Raw genomic sequence first — 15,191 nt, forward strand, 5'->3', positions numbered from 1 at the left:
ATTTTATCTTAGACGAGCTCTCAAGCTCTCCACTCCAGCCATTCGCCTTATTGTATTTAAGGCAATTGTTCAACCTACTTTAGATTATGCATCCATAATTTGGTACGCTCACGCTAGAAAAAAATATCAGCGAAATGGAAAAAAATTCGAAAGAGAGATGTTAGATTTATTAGAACAGTTTCGGCCGTACTTCAATAACATATTTATTAGCAAAAGCCAACCTCCCAACACCTACACAAAGAAATAAAGTATTGAGATTGAAAGTTTTCTTTCAGTTAGTTAAAGGTTATTTCATTTCTCCAGAGGATATGCCACAAGGCAGAGGCATGCCTTTACGATAACCCCATCCTCCACACGTAATAACACATTCAGGTATTCGTTTTTCCCTACGACTATTACAGAATGCAACAATCTTTGTAACGAAGTTGTTTCCCAGTCATCCTTGAACCTTTTTGCTGCGCAGCTCCAGCGGTGAGTGTCTGCATTCTATCACATGTGGTCCTTGTTTATTTCAATCACAGTAGCGATTCTCCACTCGTGATCAGCTTGAATGTAGCGCTGATTTCATTATATGCCCTTATGCCTGTTTATTGCAAACCGTTGTCTTGTCTGAAAGCGTGTACATACCTTACTGTTTTCTATTTATTTGTTTTGCCGATTTGTAAATTTAGCAAATGTAAATCCACCCTGCCATAACCCTAAGTTAGGGTTGCAGTATTCATAAATAAAAATAAAAAAATACCCTCCTCCGCTTTCCGCCTCATGGTTCCGCACCACCCTCCCCCTCGAGCTTTTTTCGCTCTCGACGATTTTTTGAACACTCGCTGCGTTCCGCGTTCGGTCTCATCTTTGGCTGTGCTCGTTCATTCGGTTACGGGGTAGGGCGCCGACGCCCTAAAATGCCATTTTGGAACAAATATGGAGCAGCTGAGTATTTTGTAATGGACGCCGTACAAAAACTCGTTGATACGAGTCTAAATAGACGCAGGGTTTTCAACTTGATAACACACATGTAATCATTGAAATAGGTTCGTATCCAATAGTAAATCTACATCTACCTGAAAAAAAAAAAAGCTAGCTTCACACAGGCATCGGAAGTGACTTAAGTTGAACTCGGTTCACTCATGTTTGTACATACCCGCCGTGGTTGCTCAGTGGCTACGGTGTTGGGCTGCTGAGCACCAGGTCGCGGGATCGAATATCGCGGCCTCGGCGGCCGCATTTCGATGGCGGCGAAGTGCGAAAACACTCGTGTACTTAGATTTAGGTGCACGTTAAAGAACGCCAGGTGGTCCAAATTTCCGGAGTCCCCACTACGGCGTGCCTCGTAATCATATCGGGATTTTGGTACGTAAAACCCCATACTGTTCTTGCATATTTTTACATAGTAAGCTGAATCTGAATTGTTTAGACTAAGTTCAATTAACCCGCTAATACTATGGAGATTAGACTAATTAAGCTCCCATTCAACCTGAAGAAGGGGAACCGAGGGAGACGATTTTGGTTCGTGGGTGTGATTCGCAGCAGCTGCCGCAGACAGACCTCTCAGACGACGAGCGCTCCTCTGGCGCCATTTTGTAGCCATCGTCGCCGCAGAGAGAGAGAGAGAGAGAGATTATGGTTGTGAAGAGGAAGAGGCGATATTTTCTGCAGCCCTTTAGGGAGCAAGACTCAGCCCCTTGGGTAAGGGGCGGGGGATGTAAAGATGAAAGAAAAGAGAGTAAAGTTCGATCGATTGCACAGCCCTTGACTGTCAGGGGTAGTCAGGCGGCGCATTCACAAGTGCGCGTCTCGCGCGGCATTGCGCCTTTCCTCTCACGCTTGCACCATACTCTCTTCCTCGCGCTCTCGGCAGTTTTTTCATCCCTCAAACCGCGTTCTCTCTGTCATCTGCTCAGCTCGTTCGCTCAGTTACGCCGGGAACGCCGAAGCTCGACGCAGAAACGAGCGCCTCAGAGCTGCGCTCTAAAATTCGCTTAGAATGTCCATATAATAGCTATCGCAACCCCCCTCCCCCCTCTCAAAAAAAAAAAAAGAAAAAGCAAAGGACGGAGACGCGTGCGTTGTACGGGGATGCAGATTTTTTTTTTTTTTTTGCCGCTAAAGTAGTATTATTTGTGCCCCTCGAAAATTAGAGCAGAGTGGGTGGAACGCCAGTGATAGATGCACAAAAAGCCTCAAGCAAGTGCCGAAACAAACATTTTTACTGAGTGCCAGTACCCCCTTGGATGAGAGTGTGCACTTCTGTAATGTAAAAAGAGACGTTCCGTGCATTTCGTGCAGAAATGTTTCATTGGAAGACAAACGCCCAGTCAGCGCGTTTCATTTATATCAAATCGGGCTTAATAGTTCACAGCCACGCGCCGCGTGCACATTTCAATGTGGGCCGCTGACTGCCTACTGCACTAACGCGGAGAGGATGCTGCCACCTGTAGCGCTATCTAGTGGCGAATAGGATAGAGCAATTGGTTTCAGTGGTGCGAATTCTCCCATGAAGGGCCAATTTTGCACTTTTTAAAGGAAAAGAACGATTGGAAAGATTACTAATTTTTTTAAACCTTTACACACACGAATAGTATTAATGTTATTTGACAGTGAGAACTTAGACAGTGTGAAATCGTCCATGTGCTCCCCATTATATATGTTTGCCATTTTTCGGAAATTAAAATCAGTTGGATGTCAGAGCTTGTCTGTCTTCGTTTGTCACTTGTTTCGCTATCCTTTGTCGAACAGCAACTAGCCAGGTCGCATACCTTACTACAGAATAGCATTAAAACGGCTTTCATAAGAGGGACAGCTGTATCATAACTTTATACCCTAAAATAATTTTTTATCTGAAAAGTGGTGTCAGTACCTTCAATCCTCAGTGGTTGTATTGTTGAGCTGTCGTAAACAAGGTGCTTAAGTTTTCTGTTCCCCACAATATTCTCACGCGGATGCAAATGTGGGCCTTTTTTCAGAAGAGCTCTCACTTGTGTGCGCTTTGCTTCCATAGCTTGCCCTTCAATGACACAGAAAGTTGTCCGCGAGTATAGCCGGTGTTGTAGAGAAGTGTGCGTGCGTTTGTGGTCTAATGAAGAGATTTGGGTTTCTGTGCTGGGGGGCCTAGGTTCGAATTGAGCTAACGGACGCGCTTAATTTTTTTAAAGCAAGTGCGAATGTATTCGGTGAGAACCCAACTAGGCGACCTACCGAGCGACCGACCAACGACTGACCACGCAGACAGACAGAAAGGAAAAACCAGGCGGTAGCATGTTATGGTAGACATTGAAAGCTTGACTTTAATAAAAGTTACGCGTGCATACACGGACACAAGAGAGAAGCGGGCAACAAAAACGCCGGCGGCTGTGTTGTACGTTTCCCTCTCCTTCATTCCGTGTCTGCACGCCTAACTTTCTTCTAACACTTGACAAGTGCCTGCCGCCCATTCACGAAGACACTCGTGAACGAGTTAAACGGCATGACCTTGTATCCGTCGGTGGGCATACTGGCATTGCACCATGCCAGCGCAAACTGTAACTGCGTGCATTGGTGATTCTGGCACTTAGTGTAGAGAGAGAGAGATAAATGTGCTGGGAAAGGCAGGGAGGTTAACCCAAAAAGATTCTTGTTTGCTACCAGTGTAGAGTTTGATGCTGAGTATGGGCTTAGTAATAACACTTTTAGGATACATTTCCTTTTTCAATAATTCCTTAAAGAATGCTTGCGTCATAAACTAGGTCAAGGCCCGTGCGTAATTAGATAGCTCATTAAAATCGGGCGTACTTGTGGAGGAATTTTCGAATAACAGTAGCTCATTAGTGCCGATGGCTGCCTAGCTGCTGTAGGTTTTGCTATCGCTGAAATCAGAACTCACGGGCATGTAGGTCCTCCATTCTTGTTTCCGGTATAAGCGGTGCCAGACGTCCGTGATGCCGGTCCTTGTAAAGTTAACAGTCAGGCACTCTCCACCGTCCTTCAGCAGGCAATAGAGGTTGCGGTATCCCTTATTCAAGTCATGCACGAAATGGAATGTCAGGAAAGCAAAGGCGTGGTCAAACGGGCCGTAGTTGTGAAGAATAGCGTATGGATCGCCGTTTTCGATGTCGTGATGCTCGAAGCAGACTCCTGGTCGCTGATAGAGGCGTCGAGCATGTTGCAGCATATCTTCAGATATGTCTATAGCCAGAACGCGTCTGAAAGGACGCAGCCGTGGGAGTAAGCAGTCCGCAAGGAAGTTGCCCGGTCCACAACCAATGTCGAGATGCTGGAATTCATTGCTAGCGGTTCGGCGGAACTTCACACTCTCCAGAGCCGCGAGGTTATCTCTGTAAGTGTAAGCCTTCAACCAGGTGAAAGCTTCAGGGTCGAGATCGCAGTTTCCCTGTACCTTTTTCTCACATATTGACTGCAGTCCTGAAGGGCTCGGCACGGCATTCAAAAAGCTTGCTTTTCCCTTACCCAGAGTGTGTAGAGATGCGACGCGCGTCAGGTGACGCGGACATAACCAGTGAAGCCCACTGAGAATGCACATCTGCGTAAGAAAAAAATGTAAATGTAGCAAATTTAAACAAAGTGTTGTCATTATCGGAAGCAAGAACAAACATCTATTCATTTTACTTTTACACAATTTCTGAATAAATAATACTATAGCAACATCGCAATAATAAATCCATTAGTTTTTACACTGTATCATCGCTCTACTTGATCAACCCGCTGCCAGCAGCCTGCAAACAGTGATCGCATAGGATGCTAAAGAGCCATAGAACTGCTTCATACACCAGCAACCTAAGAAACCTTGTATAACGCAAATATTCCCTGACAGATTGAGCATGAGACAAAAATTGTAGGCATATCGCCACGTGTAGGGAAGGTGAAGAACACGGTTGTGCAAAACAGTGGATCGCGAAAGTAACTGTTTATTTGGGCGAACCTGTGCCCACAAAAGCAAGTGACACTCGAAGCACAACAATGGCGGCGAACACAGACGGCGATCATCAAAATCTGATCGGCGGGTCAAGCGTGTCGGCTTGTATATATGACTCATACAACGTTCCAGCATAAAGAAAGAAATTCAACAAGCGCGGACACTCTTGTTGAAAGCGATCGGGTCACGTGCGTCGGTTTTTATACATGACTCATACAACGTTCCAGCATAAAGAAAGAAGTTCAACAAGAGCGGACACTCTTGTTGAAAGCGATCTTTGAAAGCGATATGCTATGTGGTCGAAGTATGCGCCCGCAGGGGCCTCATCTTCAAAGCAATATGCGATGGGTACAAAGTGCAAAATTGCATGCGCCGAGTGCCGGTAGCTTCGTATGCGCTACGCTTTCGACGTTTAGCTCGTGTTGAAGAGAGACGCGAGACAGCGCGAAGGCCAATTTGCCCGCTGCTCTTTGCGCGCTTTCGCATTGCATGCAAATTTCCTAACTTCATCATCCAATCTGGTTTTCTGCCGACCTCGACTGCGCTTACCTTTCCTTGGTATCCATTCTGTAACCCTAATGGTCCGCCGGTTATCCATCCTACGCATTACATGGCCTGCCAAGCTCCACTTCTTCCGCTTAATGTCAACTAGAATATCGGCTATCCCGGTTTGTTCTCTGATCCACACCGCTCTCTTCCTGTCTCTTAACGTTAGTCCTATGATTTTTCGTTCCGTCAAACTTTGTGCGGTTCCTAATTTGTTTTCGAACTTCTTTGTTAAGGTCCAAGTTTCTGTCCCATATGTTAGCACCGCTAGAATGCAATGATTGTACACTTTTCTTTTCAACGACAGTGGTAAGCTCCCAGTCAGGATTTGGCAATGCCTGCCATATGCACTCCAACCCATTTTTATTCTTCTGTAAATTTCTTTCTCGTGATCAGGGTCCCCTGTGAGTAATTGACTTAGATAAACGTACTACTTTACAGACTCTAGAGGCTGACTGGCGATCCTGAATTCTTGTTCTCTTACCAGGCTATCGAGCATTATCTTTGTCTTCTGCATATTGATCTTCAACCCAGTTCTTACGCTTTCTCGATTAAGGTCGTCAATCATTTGCTGTAATTCGTCTCCATTGTTGCTGAATAGGGCAATGTCATCTGCAAACCGAATGTTGCTGAGATATTCGCCGTTGATTCTCACTCCTAAGCCTTCCCAGTCTAAGAGCTTGAATACATCTTCTAAGCATGCAGTCAATAGAATGGAGAGATTGTGTCTCCTTGTCTGGACCCCTTTCTTGGTAGGTAACTTTCTACTTTTCTTGTGGAGAACCAAGATAGCTGTGGAATCCTTGTAGATGTTTGCTAAGATATTCACGTATGCCTCCTGTACTCCTTGACTACGCAGTGCCTCTATAACTGCTGGCATCTCTAGTGAATTAAATGCCTTTTAATAATTTATGAAAGCCATTAAGATAGGTTGATTGTACTCCGCAGATTTCTCGATTACCTGATTGATGACATGGATATGATCCATCGTAGAATATCCCTTCCTGAAGCCAGCCTGTTCTCTTGGTTGGCTGAAGTCAAGTTTTGCCCTGATTCTATTGGAAATTATCGTGGTGAATATTTTATACAATGCTTACAGCAAGCTGATGGGTCTATAATTCTTCAATTATTTAACGTCTGCATTTTAATACAAAGAAAGAAACCAGAAGAAAAAGTTCCACAAACATGCAAAATTTGGGAATCGAACCCACGACCTCTCGGTCCGCGACGATAGATCGCCGAGCGTTTAACCCATTGCGCCACAAACGCATTTGCAGAGAGCTACACAGACGCGCCTTATATATCTAACACTCCTCCGTGTACCCGCGCTCTTGTTCGGGGCGGTGTCGCCGCCTACGAGCAGAAAAGAGAAGTACTGCATTATGACACTAACACGCACCGACAGTGAACGCTTCGGTGGTCTCACCACTACGACGCCTCGATGCCAGCATTCGAAGGGACGCTGGCATCAAGAAGCACTACCAACGCCACCTAGGTGGCGTTGCTAGGTGGCGTTGGTAGTGGCGTTCACCGTACTCAGCACAGCGGAGCATGGCCTCCGCAATTAGCTCTGAAAATGTTTCTGAAGTTGATCGCGGAGGCTGCAATTACGACGCGCTGTACGCGCTGATTTGACTCGGTGACGATTCAGTTACGTGCTTTGTCTTGCGCGTTGTATTAGTGTTAGATTAGTGTAATGCTAGCGTTCTTCCAGCTCTCTGGTACACTTGAAGTTGTGAGGCATTGCATATAAAGGGCCGCAAGCTTTTCAAGCATGGTATCTGCTCCATCTTTGATTAAATCTACTCTTATTCAATCTTTTCCAGCAGCTTTTCCCCTGGTCATGTCTTTCAAGGCCCTTCCAACTTCATCGCTAGTTATCGAAGGAGCCTCTGCATCCGGTTCATCACTATTTCGAATGAAAATAGCTTGGCTGTTTTGGGCACTGTAAAGGTCAGGTGTAGGTGCTCAGTATAGCTCTCTACTAATTTGCTATCACAATCGATGCTTCGCCTGTATGGCGAAACTGCGACTTTTTTTCAGCCTGCGCTGCATTTCAACTATTTAGGCTTAGGGCACGGCACCGCGCGTTGTGACGCACTTAGCGAAAACCAGCCCGGCTGTTGTGGCGAAGTTAGTTTGGCGTGTACTGCATCTTACTGGGACATGCTTGTGACGTTTTCTATGGACCCCAACATTATTGCAACTTATTTCGGTAATTCTTGAGGTAATTTTTTGGGCACGCTGGTCGCACAGGGCGTTGTGATGCAGTTAGCGATAGACAGGTCGGACCGTTAGTTTAACATTGCTTAGTTTCGCGTTGACTGAATCTTATAGAGCCAAGTTTATGACGATTTGTATGGCCACCCACGCCCCCCAACAACATATACCTTCTTTTGGTACTCACACGTGGCGAAAACGAAACGAGCGATTACCAAGAATGATAACACGGTACTGTAATCATTCTTGGAATTCTTGCTTGCGCCGGCAGAACGCGCAAATGATAACAGCGAGGAGCTAAAAAAATCACAGCATATCTACGGGGTGAATGATGATGAGTGGGCGAAGCTCCGGAGGGAATCATCGGATCTCCCGCCTAAGGGGACGCTAGCACAAACGCGTTAGAAACGTGCAGTACTCTCTAGTAAGGGGGAGCGGCCACAGCGTCTTACGCAGCCATTTACACATGCCGGAACGTGCACCGCGTTTGCCGACGCCATCACATGACTGCTGAGAGAGTATACCCCCCGTATTCATAAACGCTCCTCGACTTGAACTTGACTTGTCACCGCTTTGGGCAGCGCGTTCGAAACGCGTTGAAGGTAAGGCGGAGAGGCCACAGCGTCTTACACCAGCTTCTTACACGGGCCGTAACGCGCTAGCACAAACGCGTTAGAAACGCGCTAGAAACGCGGCCTTTCGTTAATGTTGGGTCATAGCCTCCTCTATAGAGGAGGCTATGGTTGGGTATTTATTGCCATCGTGGTGCGTGTGTCCATGTCCGCTTCGTGGCGTAGTGGGCTAACGCCGCGCGCTCGGAAGCGAGGGGTCCTTGGTTCGATTCCGCGCTACGGACACAACTTCGGAATTTTTTTCTCATTTTTCTCAGACTGGTTACACACTACTACTACGACGACGGGGACGAACGGGTGCCGCTATAAGGAGCTTCGCCCCTAAAAATTTTACTGCAGGTTTTTGTGCTCCCTAATGCGAAATTTGAGTGCAGCTCTATACGTGCTTTCATGTCATGACATATTAGCTGGCGCGGAAAATCTGTCTCGTACGACACGTTGCAAACGTAGTGAAGTGTGGCGCGACTGCCTCGCTAATCGGGAGATCGCGAGAGGCCGTGCATGGGTGTGATTCACAGCAGCCATCACAGACAGACCTCCGCTCATGCAGCCCTTCGTTTCCATATATGGTATCGGTGGACCTACTCGCCGCACGCCTTATCGTTGGCGTAATCTGTGAACAGAGGAAGCGCGCTACTCTGACGCCATCTCGTGGCCATGGTAGCTGTAGAGCTCGTCTTGCGAGGCGGCAGTACATTTTTCTTATGAAATTTTTGCCGTACCCTCCTCCTCCGTTTTTCGTGTCATGGTTCCTTCCGTTGCACCCTCCTTCCGTTTTCTCCTCACGTTCTCTTGACTATCGCCGTCTTTCATCTTCCGTTTCGCTCCTAGTTCACTATTTCATCCTTCGCTGTGCTCGTTCATTCGGTTACGCCGAGGGACGCCACCGCTCGCCGCAGGAACGGGCGCTTAAAGCTGCGCTCTTAAAACATGAACTTGAAACGCGAAAATTCTGTCTTCTGAGAGACAGAAAACAGGCCTTGCACCCACGCATTTGTCTTATGACAAATGAGCTGGGCCGGCCATGTAATGATGGATAACCGGTGGACCATTAGAGTTACAAAATTGGTGCCAAGAGAAAGGAAGCGCAGTCGAGGACGGCAGAAAACTAGGTGTCGTGATGAAATTAGGAAATTTACAGGCGCAATTTGGATTTAGCTAGCGATAGACAGGGGTAATTGGAGATCCCAGGGAGAGGCTTTCGTCCTACAGTGTACCTAAATATAGGCTGATGATGAGGACGATGATGATAATGACTGAACCCCAATGGGTCCCAGTTTTATGAGGAAGCTCACGTAGCTCGGTAGCCCCTATCTAAATGCATGGGAAAGGAGAAATCATTTTCTCGGCATGCAATGCAACAAATTTGATTAAGTTTGTTGCATTTAAAAGGAAACATTAAAATATAGTTACTGTTATAAGCTTATTTTTTATTCAAGCTTGAACTTTAATAAAAATTGTTTAAAATAACAAATTTTCAATAAACAAAGCTATCAAGTTTGCAACCTGTACCTCGTCAATGAAAAACGATATCGCAATTCTGCAAAATGAATATAGTATTACATCTAAAGCGCACAAATTACATGTATTATACATGGCTCTCAAACTCAACACTAATATGCGAGTAGGACTTTGCGAAAAGATTAGTAAACATTGCAACAAATTAATCTAACATATAAATATTATACGAAATCTGGCCGCTTTGGATGTTCTGTAGGATGCAATTTACAAAACAGGAATATCTGTTTTAGTGCAGCGTTACGGATTCGTAAACTTCGTGCTTCTACTTTTTTTAAGCTTATCAATTGTCGTAGTTCTTGTTAAAAAAATCAACGCCGTAAATCAAAATTTAGCTTCGAATGGTCACTAGAATTGAAATTTTTCTCCCAATGCACCAAATTTTATTAAAATTGGCCCAGTGCTTATCTGAGAAAACATTTCTGCGTTTTACATGTATTTGAATAGGCGGCGTGGGAGTTTGGGCCAAGCCACAGGTCTGTTAAGTGCGAGCAGAAGGCATTCTGCGAGCGTCGAGCATGGCCTGGCTGGGAGCCTGTGTTGTAGCCATTTGTGTGTACGTGGCGTAACATCGCGTCGGCTGCGACCAGGTTGTGTAGAAAATGCACAGTCGCCCGTGTAATCATGCTCTTAAAGAACACAAAATAAGGCCCAGGATTGGGGAATGCTTGGAAATCAGATGTCTTGTTCATATTTTATGTGTGGTATTGTTTGGGATGAATCGGGTGTCTTCGGTGCCATGTTTGGAAACGAGAATTCCTGTGTTCGAAATGTCGCAAATTCACCACTTTCGCACGTTTCACCTCCACAGGCAGTTTTCCTGTAAGGTCTAAATGTGATAATGACACATGCTTATAATTTATTTTTGCGAACGCAACCGTCCGGTGGAGCTTCCTACGGTAACTTTAGCTGCTTATATGGTGCCACAACATTGAATGAACTCAAAAAAGCACGGAATGAGCATTTTGAAAATAAAATAAAAGTTTTCGTCATTTCACATGGCGTCTTGCATCTACATCATGAAATTGCACGTTGAACATTCAATGGAGGCTTGTAAAGATCGCTCGCAATCATTTATTTTACTAACATAAATAAGAAAAACAATTCCGCACCAAGACAGCGCGTGGTTGAGCAGTAGAAGCAAAAACACATTTCACGCCGATTAGTACCGCCGGCGTAACGCGTGCGAACGGCGCGCGCCCAAAGCAGAAACCGGAATTTTGTTCAGGTGTCCACGTGAGCCGCCTGGTGCGCTACAGTCAATTCGGTCGCTGGGCTCTATGGGAGTGTCCGCTCTCGATGAAATTGTTTCTGTATGGTTCCAGCGTAATCACTGGTGCACACGTGCCTTCAGGAAAGTACTACACAATTCGCGTCACGCATATAATCAGATTACACAAGGTTCGGTGACAAAAGACAAGGGATAGAACCATCGACAACAATCGATAAACTGCCGATACATCCAGGCGCGTGCTGCGCCGAGCGTGAACGTTTAACGATTATTAGCTCATGAAATGCGTGTCACAGGAGAAATATAAACAAGTGCACCTGTCAATACATATATAGCAGAAGCACCACAACTTTTCCGTTGAACCATGAAAACTGCATCCCATCATACATAATATTTGTGAATCATACTCTTGGAGCTCTATTTTGTCAAAGTGGTATTGTGGTTATCGTGATGTTCATAAGGAGCTACCTTACTCTAGAAAAATACTGCTACAGTAAATGTTTTTCCGCGTCTGAGTTCAATCTGAGTTTAGCTGTTGTTAATATTTTGTGAACAAACTGTTTGACTGGAAGCCGCTGGCATCTATTCTTCATTGAAATATCTATTAGACTTGCTTAAGGTGCGTATCCCTACTTCAGGGAATCAAGCGCTTATGTTCTCACAGTATTACGTTCACTGACGTTCACTGACGTTCACTGAAAATACCGCCTGCTTTGTTGCAGACAATAAAATTTATATGTGCGCAACAAAGCCTGATGCTCTTTAGCAGAGCGTGTGTAAGCCATTCTTTCAGAACAAACAGTTTTTAAAGAAGGCAAATGAGAGAGCTGAACGTAAAATCATAGAAGCCTTTGTACCAAGGAAGCCCGATAAAGCAGCTTCATCGATCCATCTATTTTACTCAGTGGCGTTGAGATCAAATATTTCAAAGGGTCTGTTTTTTTTTTTTTTTTTTGGTAATGCGACAGTTTCATCTTCTTTCCTGTACGTGAGGTGTTACCTTGATATTGGTGTCCTTTCATGCGAATGATGTTGATGGCTGTTTTTTGCCGCTTATTTTATAGTACTTCAATTCTGGTGCTCAAAGTATCTGCGCGCACACAAATTATACTAAAGAATTAGTGAAACGGTTGGGATTAAGGTCCTCATTTTCGGATGATTTGGCCTGGCAGATTGCAAGACGCAACGCAGTTTGGCTAATATATAGTAATCAAGAAGCTCGCAGTTTTTTGCCACAGCACTGCGAGCTTCTTGATCACCATATTAACTATGTACTTATTTGCGCTATATCTGAAAGTAACTATATTAGACCAGCTAGCCCAATAGGCTGTCTGTCCTTCTGAAGTATATTAATCCCGACTGCATTGTCGTCTTGGAGAGAGAACACAACCACCGGTGGCGGTTCCTTTTGGAATCCTGGCACATCCAAAAGACGCCGGCTAGCTTCAGACGATATTGACGCACATTTCCCGCCTCTACGAAAAGTGTCTGCACGCCTGTGAAAACGCCCAAAATGCATATAATCACTGATACGACTCACGCCATCCGGTCGAGCTTCCGGTCTTAAAATAAATTTTGTTTAAAGTGTTCCTTTTCTTTAATTTAGTGAATAATTGCAGTTAAAAATTTCGGAGCTTCGATGTGATAACGCAAAAGGAGTGGTTCCATGTTCAGCGCATGTAGAGCTTGTGTTGGTGAGAAGCTGCGGCAATATTTTGGGAAAATCAAACGAATGAATTTGCTATGAACTTTTACGAGTGATCACAGTATTTGTAGGGGTGCAAAACTACGGACGCATATTTTAGAACGGGACGAATTAGCGATTTATATAAAAGCGGTTTTGTGTCATGAGAGGTGTTAGGTAAGGTGCGGTGCAAATAGGCTAGTTGTTTTAGTGCTTTTTCTGTTTACATGTTCGATGGGGTTAGACAAGGGAAAAAATCTATTTTAATAACGCCTAATATTTATATGCAGATACTCTTTATGCCCAAAGAATACTACAACTCCTATTATCCTACTTCTACTTCTAGTGCTTTTTTACTCCATGTGGCCTTTACGAGTTCAAGGTAATGCGTTTTGCCGCTACGTCTGAAAGAATAACTCGCTGTTCTTCGCAGCCTCAGGTAGAAAACCTGCCTGTGTAATCTCGAAATTTTGGCTTTCTCTGATAATTTGTGGTGCCTCGATGAAGTCAGCTCACGTGCGTTGCAAATGCTGGTCTTTAAATAAACACCAAAAAGTGCCCGCTTGACTAGAAAAGTAAGTAAAGTTCTGGGCCATCATGTAACAAACCCGGCACTCAGCCTCCTCTGAATAATATTACCGCAGTGCTATACTTTCCACACCCACTTCATGCAAGATAACTTTGTAGCTTCCTCAACTCGCCACATACTTCCTACGCTTTATCCGGAATTTTGCACTATTGCATCAACCCTCCATAAAATTGTGGAATATTACTTGCTAAAATGTTTACTTGATTACGAAGTACGCCGTAGCAGGGAACCCAGGGTCAAGTTTGACCACTTGGAGTTCTTTAACGCACGCCCAATGCACCGTATACGGGCGATTTTCTATTTCGTACCCATCGAAATGCGGCCGCCGGGGTGGGGATCCGATACCGCGCCTCGGGCTTAGCAGCCCATTGCCAAAGACACTACGCCACCATGGTGGGTGCCGTACCCCTCCGTTTACTTATTGCTAGTGCCAGTTCCTTCCAGTGGTGCGGTTTGTGAGAAACGGCTGTTCAAGACCTCAAGCGCATCTGGTCTTGCCCAGCTGCTCTTTGTCATTTCGGTGGTAAGCCAGCCACACTACTTCACACTTGCGCTAGCAGTAAATGAATTGGAGCCGTGCTGGTGCAGCACGACTGCGCCTCGCGCGAGAAAGTCGTCATGTCTGCAAACCCCATTTTGACTTTCGCGAGAAAGAAGTACACAATTACCGAACAGGAGTGTCTGGCTGTCATATGTTCTGTGAAGAAATTTCTCCCATACCTCTATGGTCGACATTTTACTGTTGTTGCGATCATTATGGCTCATCTTGGTTGTCAACGATCAACAACTTGTCAGAATGCCTTCACCGCTCGATCTTCAGATTAAAGGCATATGACTTCCAAGTAGTTTATAAGTGCTGAAAGAAGCCCGAAGACGCCGACGCTCTTTCCCGCTGCCCACTGCCGCCATTTTTTTATCGCATGACATCACCTTGTCCACCTGGCCGCACGAAGGTAACGTCGAGAGTTTTACTTATTGTTTCTGTGGCCCAATTGCGATCCATCCGCCCTTGTTAGTTTTCAGGTCACCAGCGCACGGATCGTCATCCCCATGGTTCCATCGATCGCCGCAGTGGTTTTTCAATTTTTCCTACACTAGGTTTTGAAGACAGCTCAAACTCTTCAATTTACCGCTACATTTTTCACCCAGAGGGCCATCGATGGGTTCCTGTCGTTCCGCGCACTCTCCGTGCTGAAGTTCCCAAGGCTACTTACGACGACCCGACGTCTGGCCACTTGGGTTATCACAAAACCCGTGAGCAAATACGCAGCCGATTCTTCTGGCCAGGCCTTTCAACTAGCACAGTTCGATATGTCGCCTCGTGCACTCTTTGCCAACGCAGCAAGCGACCTACCACTGTACCCGCCGGGACGCTACAACCACTACCTTGTCCAGAAGAGCCCGCCGCTCATGTCAGCATTGACCGTTACGGTCCTCTCTCGCCACTTCCTTGCGGCAATCGATGGATCGTCACTGCTGTGGGCCACTTGGAGCGGTACGCTGAAACGGCCTCCATCCACTCAGGGAGTGCTTCAGAAGTGGTTGACTCCTTTTTATTAGCGATCCACTTATACGATGGAGCCCCTCACATCGTTTTGAGCGACCGCGTCTAGGCATTTCTCACAGACACCGTTGATGAAGCAGGACAACTTTCGGCTACCACCCCCAAAGAAATGGCCTGAAAGAGCAATTTCATCGCACGCTCAACGATGTGCACTCCATGTATATCCTACTTGACCGTCGTAACTGGGATAGCCAATTTTGCCTTTGTCACATTTGCCTATACCTTACGAAGATTACATAATCTTCTTTTACGCGCATCTATGGTAAAACAGACACTTTTAACTCATCTACGCTTCCACGTC

At 45.5% G+C, this 15,191-nt stretch overlaps 1 protein-coding gene across 1 annotated transcript in view; it reads right to left on the reverse strand.

Moving 5' to 3' along the window:
• LOC125947459 (juvenile hormone acid O-methyltransferase-like) overlaps positions 1–4,508 on the reverse strand; it is an 89,064-nt gene extending 84,556 nt beyond the window's left edge. Inside the window, exon 1 of the mRNA XM_049672221.1 lies at positions 3,857–4,508. Within this exon, the coding sequence (XP_049528178.1) occupies positions 3,857–4,144 (288 nt within the window). The 5' untranslated portion in view covers positions 4,145–4,508. The remainder of the gene's footprint in view (positions 1–3,856) is intronic.
• Positions 4,509–15,191: the final 10,683 nt, after the last annotated feature.

The sequence above is a fragment of the Dermacentor silvarum genome, chromosome 8 (assembly GCF_013339745.2).
Source record: "Dermacentor silvarum isolate Dsil-2018 chromosome 8, BIME_Dsil_1.4, whole genome shotgun sequence".
Classification (NCBI taxonomy): domain Eukaryota; kingdom Metazoa; phylum Arthropoda; class Arachnida; order Ixodida; family Ixodidae; genus Dermacentor; species Dermacentor silvarum.